Source organism: Apium graveolens, chromosome 6, assembly GCF_009905375.1.
Source record: "Apium graveolens cultivar Ventura chromosome 6, ASM990537v1, whole genome shotgun sequence".
In the NCBI taxonomy this organism is placed as follows: Eukaryota; Viridiplantae; Streptophyta; class Magnoliopsida; order Apiales; family Apiaceae; genus Apium; species Apium graveolens.
Genome location: NC_133652.1, coordinates 77165619 through 77174754, shown reverse-complemented (window position 1 = coordinate 77174754; position 9136 = coordinate 77165619). Strand labels below are relative to the sequence as shown.

At 41.7% G+C, this 9136-nt stretch overlaps 1 protein-coding gene across 1 annotated transcript in view; it reads left to right on the top strand.

Moving 5' to 3' along the window:
• LOC141664167 (uncharacterized) overlaps positions 1-8671 on the top strand; it is a 20014-nt gene extending 11343 nt beyond the window's left edge. Inside the window, exons 3-7 of the mRNA XM_074470056.1 lie at positions 6878-7078; positions 7153-7398; positions 7573-7723; positions 7846-8080; positions 8183-8671. Of these exons, the coding sequence (XP_074326157.1) occupies positions 6878-7078; positions 7153-7398; positions 7573-7723; positions 7846-8080; positions 8183-8547 (1198 nt within the window). The 3' untranslated portion in view covers positions 8548-8671. The remainder of the gene's footprint in view (positions 1-6877; positions 7079-7152; positions 7399-7572; positions 7724-7845; positions 8081-8182) is intronic.
• The last annotated feature ends 465 nt before the right edge of the window (positions 8672-9136 follow it).

The following is a 9136-nucleotide window of genomic DNA, read 5'->3' as shown; positions in this document are numbered from 1 at the left end:
CCATGCCATTAGCCACGATCACGGCAAAAAAGATAAGGGATTTTGTGTTCAACTCCATAGTATGCAGGTTTGGTATTCCTTACAAGCTCATTTCAGACAATGGGAAACAATTGATAGTAAGGAGTTAAGGAAGCTCTGTGAAGACCTAAAGATTAAAAAAGACTTCGCCGCGGTTTATCATCCGCAGAGTAATGGTCAGACAGAAGCCATAAACAAAATCATAAAGCATACCTTGAAGGCTAAGTTGGAAGAAAAGAAGGGAGACTGGCCAGAAGAAATGCCCATGATCCTCTGGTCTTACAATACGACTCCTAGAACGACTACAGGGGAAACCCCATTTCTACTAACTTATGGATATAAGGCCATGGTTCCCGTGGAGGTAGGAGCTGGATCCCTCCGGAGAGATGTCTTTGTTGAGGAAGATGCAGAAGTTAACCAGAGGCTTCACTTGGATTTGCTAGATGAAGCCAGAACGAACTCTCAATTAAAGCTTGCTGCATACCAGCAGAGGGTCGCAAGGTATTTCAATGAAAGGGTTAAATCTGTACCATTCAAGGTTGGGGATCTTGTGTTGCGAAAGGTTATGCCTAATACTAAGATAGCTCAACACGGGGTGCTTGGGGCTAATTGGGAAGGACCGTACAAGGTCAAAGCTATACTCTGGAAGGGAACCTATCGCCTAGAAGACCTGGATGGTAAACTTATTCCTCGAGCATGGAATGCAGAACATCTACGAAAGTATTATCAGTAGGGTGTGGTTGTGCCCCCTTGTTTTCTTATTTGATTCTCATGTAATAGGCTAGTAGCAAATAAATTCCTTCTAGCCTAGGGGGGTAGTACATGTGACTGCGAACCCTGGAACTAGCAGAAGGAAGATTTTTTTTTTCAAATAACTTCCCCATAGAGCATAGTAGCCATGGGACCGGTGTAATTTGAACACTAGAGCGCATTATCAATCAAAAGGAAAAGTTACTTCAAATTGTTTTATCTGCCTAACATGAAATTACTCATTAGAAAAACATCCGAGGCGCGCCCTATATTGAGGCGCGCCCTGTCTAGTAATTGTTGATTCATAATCAAGATTAAATACAGTGTACGAGGGTGAAAGGAATAAGTGTTCATGGCCATCAAAATAAGCTAAGCTCCCTAGGTTAAGGCGCGCCCGTGGACTAATACTTGAGTAAAATATCGCAAAGGGATTACAAATAGGTGTTATTTGCAAATTCAAGAAATAAGGCGCACCCTATAGTCACAAAATCCATGGGAACGTAAAAAGGCCAAGTGAAAAATTGAAGTGCCTTAACAAAGTTTTTATAAAAAAGATATTAAGCCATGCAGAAAGTCATGATGCAAAAAGGAAAAGTAGCAACAAAACAAGTCATACAACTTTGCACAGCATCAAAAGAGGGCTGGCTCCTCATAAATATCTGAAATTTAAAGACTATAAATGATTAAGGCGCGCCTTGGGACTGGTCTGTTGGAGGAATAGATTGGAGGGGGACAGTTGGATCAACTTCAGGCGCGTCCTTGGAGAATTCCTCTTGAGGCGCGCCCTCCCTCCCTCTCTTCTTCTTCTTCTTCTTCTTCTTCTTCTTCTAATCCAAGCTCTATCCTCCTTGCCTTGATTTCAGCAGCATGCTCTTTTTTGAATTCCACCATCTCAGCAACAGTCTCCTCCCCAAATTTCTCAAAGGAATAGTCAGGATCATTGGCCACAAAGCCCACCCTGTAAAAATGAAAACCATTGGCAAATGCTTCATCAGTCATTTCCCTCTTCTCATCAGGCCAGCCTGTTTTCTGTTGCTCTTCGAGGTACTCTATCCTCAGTTTGGCACCAACAAGCTCAGTATGGAGAGAGGTAGCCTTTTTGTTGGCAATCTCTAATTGAGAAGTGAGATTGGCCACCTCATCCTTGAGGAAAGAGATCTCAGAATCCTTAGCTTTGATGTCTTTGGCATGCAAGAAGTCTTTGTCTGTGAGGGTATTCTTCAGAATGTTGTTATCACCCTGCAGCCTCTCTAGGCGCGCCTTCTCCTCAAGTAATTTGTCCACCACTTGGGTGGAGTGGATGAACAGTTGGCAAGAAGCTTTTATAGAAGCACGGGCAGCATCTCCCAAATCCATAGCCTGCCACTGTTCCACTTCTTCATCTGAAACATGAAGGGCACCCATGGGGCCAAGAGCGCTGAAAGCAGTAGAAGAACCAGAAGGCGCGCCCTCTGTTCTATGTCTCTTGGGCGCGCCCTGTTTGTCTGTAAGGTCAATTACGGGCCGTTTTTGAACAGGTGTTGTTTGAGGAATGGGAGCTGAAGTGGGGACGGATGTCTGTGCTGCAGGAACATCTTTCTTCGACTTCGGCCTAGGCTTATCACCAGGGCGCGCCCCAAAGGATTTAGGGATTCTTGGAGGGGCCATTTCTGCACAAAACATGGGACATATTAGTTAAGCATGGCAGTTAAGTATATTGAGCAGGGCAAGGAATGTGGGTAAAAAAAATAAAAAAAAAATAATATTGACAAACATGTATAAAATGTTATGCCTAAGATGCAAAGGGCGCGCCCTGGAAGGTGGAGCTTAAATAAACAAAAATTTACATCTAGTGTGATTATTGAAGATGACAGAAGAAAAGGACGCGCCAATAGGATAAGGGCGCGCCTCTATATCCTACGGTTAGTTAACCTGAAGGATCCGGGCCTTGTAAAGAACCGTCCTCTGTTTCTTCTTCTTCTTCTTCTTCTTCAGCTTCTTCGCTACCTAAGTCGATAACACGAGAAACAGGAGCACCTTTCCTAAATTTTACTTATTTGCACTTCACTCCTACTTGGTCAGAAAGAATCCCTACTCGCATCAAGTTGGATCGAGTAACTAAGGATTTTAAGTTCCACCTGTCAGAAGCCACTCTAAGGAGGGCTTCAGCTCGTTTTTTGGGCTCGCCTTTAAGGAGTTTTGAAGATGGTCTGTCTGGAAAAGTATAAGAATGAGAAAAGAAAGAAAAAATGTAAAAATAACATAAGGGAAAAGATAAAAGGCGCGTCCTTACTTGGTGACTTGTTGAATCTTATCCTTATCCTGGGAACGTCATACAGGTAAAAAAAGTTCTCTTTCCAACCTTTCTCGTGGCTAAGCTTGCCAGAGGAGAAACCCTTCTTGTTATGCTGCTTATCCACCACCAAATAATAGTACCCGTGGTCAGACTTTCTTAGATTGAAAAAATAAGCAACTTCGGCCATGGACGGTTGGGGAAAACCCAAGTCCGTATAGAGGATGAACAAGGCCAGGACGAACTTGTAGCTGTTGGGAGAAAGTTGGAGTGGAGCTACGTCGTAGAATTCTATCACTTCCCGAAGGAAGGGATGTAATGGCGCGCCTATACCTAAAGACACCAGTTTGGGGCTGGTCACCATTCTGGGAATTTTAAAGTTTCTCCCATAATTGAAGATATGGGGTCGCATCATGCTCAAAGGGCGCGCCCATATGCCTTCCATGTCATAAAACTCCATGAGCCATCCTAGTTGTTCGTCTGAACAAGCCGAAGACAGGCCCACGCAGAAAAGCTTCCCATGTTCCTTCCTGAAACGTTTCTTCACAGCTTCATTACACGATTCGAATTCGTCCCAATCAAAATCCAATTCGCTGTCAGAAACTTCCCAATGTTGGAAGGGAATTGGAGAAGGCTCAGGAGAGGTGGAAAATTGAAAGGAGTCTTCATCAAAGAAGTTTTCTTCATCACGGAGTGGTGATACATTTGCTTCAGGCGCGCCCTCGTGAGTAGGAGAGGTAGGCGCGCCCTTTGGTCGCTGAGGAGATAGGCTTGGGGAAACAGCCTTGTAAAAAACCTTGGAAGGCCCCGCGTCTACATTAACCCCCCTTTCAACACCCCTATACCTGTCGGCATTTAAGCTCTCAAACCAATCATCATCGTCTAGCTCTGTACTAGTTGGGGCTGGAGACCTCTCTTTTTGGACTAATTTTTGTTTTCCGTGTCTACGAGATAGGGGAATGTTGTCCGTGGACGAGCTGTCTGAAAAATCTGCCATTAAGGAACCCTTTTTGGAGTCTTGAAGAAGGCGCGCCACCCGGTTCTGGAATTCGGGAGTATGGTGAGCGTTTGGAAGCTGGGGGTCCAAGTAAGCGTTTGGAGGAGAATAGATTCCCAAGTTGGTAAGGAAATCCTTGAAGGGGTGAAAAGGAGAAGACGCGCCCTCGTCTTCCAGCTGCCAAGAAAACCAAAAATGTTGAGGGCGCGCCCAATACGAAAGAACGAGATACAAAAATATGAAGGAAACAGAAAAGGTAGGGATAGACTTAAAGGAAGGGTGAGGCGAGTCATACACTATGAAGGTGCGCCCTATTCTGTCCTAAAATCTATAAAAGACTGGAAGATTGGATGACATTGGCGTGGCTTAAAGTAAAAGGAACGCGCCTCGTATCGATAAAGAGGCGCGCCTTATCATGGGACGTATATTTTTAATTTTGAGGATAAAACGGTTGGGATTCCTAGAAACATAAAATTAAAAGCTAGACCCCATGATTTCAGATCTAGAGCAACAAAATTTGAAAGTACAAGATATACATACACAGATACATACATCGTTTTGTGTTTATCATCAAGAACAATTAAGGAAGTTGAAGAGACAATGTAGCATGCAGTATTATTTGTGTGATGAAATCCCGAGAAGAAAGAAGATTTACATACCTTTTCAAATGGAGAAGACGTTGACTGGAAGAAATCGAGAATACGGTGACGGAGAAGGCCGATTCTGAGCAAGAGTTCGTCGCCGGAGTTGAAGTCTTTGGTGAAGAAAGAGAAAATGAAAAGGAAGGGGAAAGTGAAAGTAAAAATGAAAATGACTGACGGTGACTTGTATTTATAGGTGAAATTGACAGCTGTTAAAATAAATCACACCAATCACGTCAGGCACGATTTCCGAATAAACAGGGGAACCGTTTTAAAAATAATTCAAATTGAAGGACGCGCCCTCTTGAAGACGCGCCTCGTATAAATTAACTCAGTAACTAGAAATCCTGAATGCAAAATCCGAAACTTTAGGAATGCACACCCTTTTTAAGGCGCGCCTCATAAGTGTGATATTTGGGATGCGCGAAAATGGGAACTCTGAACAGATCAAGCCCTGTTGAGGGCGCGCCCCAGTAAGTAGTACTAGGGAATTGTTTATACAGATTTTGTTAAAGATAAAGAGAAATTCCAATCCCATTCTCAAATGACATATGGAATTTGGGGGTAGTTGTTATGCCCAAATGTTGGTATAAACAATATTCAGATTAAGATTGATAAAATAGGTAAAATTGAAGGAGAAACGCCTAAAAACTAGGAAAAGATAAGATTAACTTTCCATAAACAGATGGCACGCCCTAAGAACGCGCTGCATTGGTTAAACAGTTGAGTGGCCCGTGACCGTTTTGCCTTAAAGGCGCGCCCTTGAACATGACGAGGCGCGTCCAATCGTTGAAAAAAGATAGATGAGTGGCTTAATTGGAGTCTGTCCTATAGTGAGCCTTAGGGCGCGCCCTAGGTAAGGAAGGCTCCTTGGGTGGATCATTTGGACATGATTACTTCGACATGTCCATACTGTGGCTTGGGCAGAATTAAAGTCAGCCCCAAAGATGAATAGTTTAGGGCGCGCCCTATGATGTAAAATGGTATGAGAAACCAAAAGCTGGTGATACAGGGCGGCGCCAACATACAGAGATGTTAGGGCGCGCCTTGAATTTCTACTTGGACATAAGTATAGCTTTTATGTGCTGATTAGGTGGATTCTCTAGAAGGCTCAAGGAAGATGGAGATTATTATTACTAACCTACTTGATGCAGGTACTCTATTGATGAACTCCTTCCTGTATCTACAGGAAAGGCGGTGTCCGTGGTCAGAGACCTCCAGGGGTATGTCTGGACTGAAGGCCTCCTCCTGTAGTCAATGGGTGTCCTCATTGGGGATGTGGGGTGAAATCTGGTGTGTGCTTTGGGAGCTCTGTCTCTGTAGTCAACGGGTGTCCTCGTTGGGAGACTTCGGAGTATCCTGCACTTTGCACCCAAAAGCTTGGGATCACTTGTCCTGCAATCTGGTAGGGGCTCCTTATCGGGGGACAAGGATGCGTCCAACATTTGGGGTGAACAACGGCTATACCTGCGTCCACGGACTAGAGAAACAGCTGGTAGCGGAGGGTTATTCTTGGCCAGGAAGATGTCTTATCCGTGAAGTCTCGAAGCCGCGGACGAGCCTTGGGCCTTTGTGGTTGGGCCTCATCGGCGGACATTCCTAAAGCTAGTAGAAGACGGTTTCCAGTAGGTTTCTTATTGGGCCTCGGGATAAGAAATCTAAGCCCATTAGGTTTCTTGTTCCCCAAGAACTACGTGGGCTTGATCCCCTATAAATAGGGGTACGTAGGCACATTGTAAGGGGTCAGAAGCGAGAGCGCAAAAGAGCCACCACTAACCCTAAGCAATCTCAGCCCCCAATAATCAACAAACACTGTTCATCTTTTCCGACGAGTACTGTTCATCGGATCCACCGACTACTGCTCACGTTTCCGATAAAGAACCGCCATCACAGATCTTGTTTCCGGCTACTAACCTCAAGTTTTGTTGTTCCCAAATTCCTCCGTCAACACCTTCATCTTTTTTCTTTTGCATATTTAGCTTGGTCCTTTTCTGGTTTTCCACACCAAGACGTTTTTAATTTTTTGTTTATTATTACCATAGGAGCTTATGATAAGTCATGTAGATAGGATATAGCAACATGCTGTCTATATTGAATAAATGTCCTCTGTATACAATTTTATTGTAATTCTACCTTCATTTCTGAAGAAAGGTCTAATCTTTAGTGCAATCAGTGTTCAAATCATTTTCTTTTTCCCAGGGGAAAGTACCCATTTGATGATTATTTGTCATATACCAAGCATTCCTTCACTTTAAAGGAAGTGAAACACTTGTGGAAAAAGAATGACTGCATGGGCAAGTACAAGAGGCGTCTCAATATTAGAATTGATAACTTTGAAAAGCCTTCAGAAACAAATGTACTTTGCAGTAACTGGAGGAAATGGAAACAACCAATTGTATGGTAACTATCTGTAGCTAAGTCATCAATCACCAGACAAGTGCGCAAGTAGTTCTGACATTTTCTTTTCCCGACAGGTTTCAGGGCACGACGGATGCTGTGGCATTTCAGTTTTTCTTGAAAAATGTTCATGATGAGATGAGGAGAGTGGCTTCTGTTCTGTTTTCAAATAATGAGTTTCTTCAGTATAGGCCTAATACAATTGGAGAGCTTCTGAGAGTAATCATCTCTCCTTCAAAGAATGTTGAAGAAGCTGTTAAGTGGGCCCTTAATGGAGGTCCTGATCCACATATTGCTCTACACATGCGCATGCTAATGAACAGGTTATTTTTCTGTTCAGAGAATTTAAAAACATACTCACTACTGAACATATGATTTGTTCTTATACTTCTTTGTTGTGTGGGTAAAGGACATAATTTCTAATATATAGTTGCAAAGTTTTGGTCTGTCTCGTGGATTACTTCTGCTTGAATCACGTTTCTGGTTCTTTATTATAGGCCAGCTAGAGCAGTATCAGCAGCTTTGAATTGCATTAAAAAGGCCCTAGTGAATGATTCTGGATACATGTCAAGACCCCGCATAGTTATAGTGTCTGATACACCCTCCATCGTTAATGATATCACACCAGAAGTACAAGAATTTGCAGAGGTATTATGCATATCTCTCGATATTGCTGTTTGGAATTATACTTGATGTTTATACAACTTGATGAAATATTCTTTGAACTCAAAATGAAGATTTATTTTAATGTTTTCTCTTTGTCTGTTTAGGTAGTTCATTTTGATTACAAGATGTTCAGGGGGAACCTTTCTGGCAGAAGTACAGATGAGAAGTCACAGATAGGATTCAGAGTGAAGGACTGGGGACCAGCACCAAGATGGGTTGCGTTTGTTGATTTCTTTCTAGCTTCACGCGCTAAACATGCTGTTGTCTCCGCAGCTTCAAGACGTGTTGGAACTACCTATGCACAACTTATTGCAGCACTAGCAGCTGCCCAACAATTGGGTACATTTGGACATATGTTAATTGTTGGCTGCTACAAAATGTTTGCAGTTATCTACTTGCATGGTAATGTGGTCTGATTTAAATTTTATTTAATTTTTTCAGGAGAGAACCATACTGGTGCTTCAAACTTCACATTCTTCAGAAGCTTCCACAGTAATTTGTTAACAGATGGTTTGCGGCATCAAGTCGGCTGGGGGCATGTGTGGAACAGGTTTGCTGGTCCATTAAGTTGCGATAATCAGCCCAATCAGTGCGCCTTAACACCACTTCTTCCCCCCGGTTGGTGGGATGGTATTTGGCAATCACCTATACTACGTGATGTCCGTAGAATGGAAGCGTATGGAGTGAAGCTCAATAGAGTCGGAATAGTGGATATAAACCGCCTCCAGTCTTACTGTAAGTCCAGAAAAGATGTTGTGAGAACTATATCCGTCATTCCTCCATGTAGTGGTTCAAAATGTAGTTGATGTTTGGATTTCTACGAACTTCTTTTCCTCAAATTTTAGCTAAATGACCGATTGATTGTACTTCATAATAACCACAAAAATGCCCTGCAAATACTAAAACTTTAGTTTTTTTTTTAAAAAAAATAAGAAGCAAAAGATCGCAAGAAGTTGAGTAAAAAAAGGATTGCAAGAAGTAAATTCTTGAAAGGCAATTTATGAAAATATGGAATTGTTTAATATATTTCAGTGATATATACAAAAAAATAATATTAATACGTATGTTGTACATAATAATGGACTTGTTTGGCTAAGTTATCTATTATCAAAGGGTTTGTCTGACCCATTGAATTTATCAATTATAAGCTGATATGTAATTTTTCTCAACTTATTTTGATTTTTCGTTGAGTTTATATTTTTAAATGTTAATCTAACTTAAAATTCAAGAATTAAGATAAATATATTAAATAATTATTTATTTTAGTTTATTTAATTATTTTTTGATTTATAAGTAAAACTATCCAAATACTAATTTAACTTATAAGTATTTTTCTATTTTTCACTTATAATTCACTTATTTATTTTAAATTATAAATGACTTGTTTTAAGATTT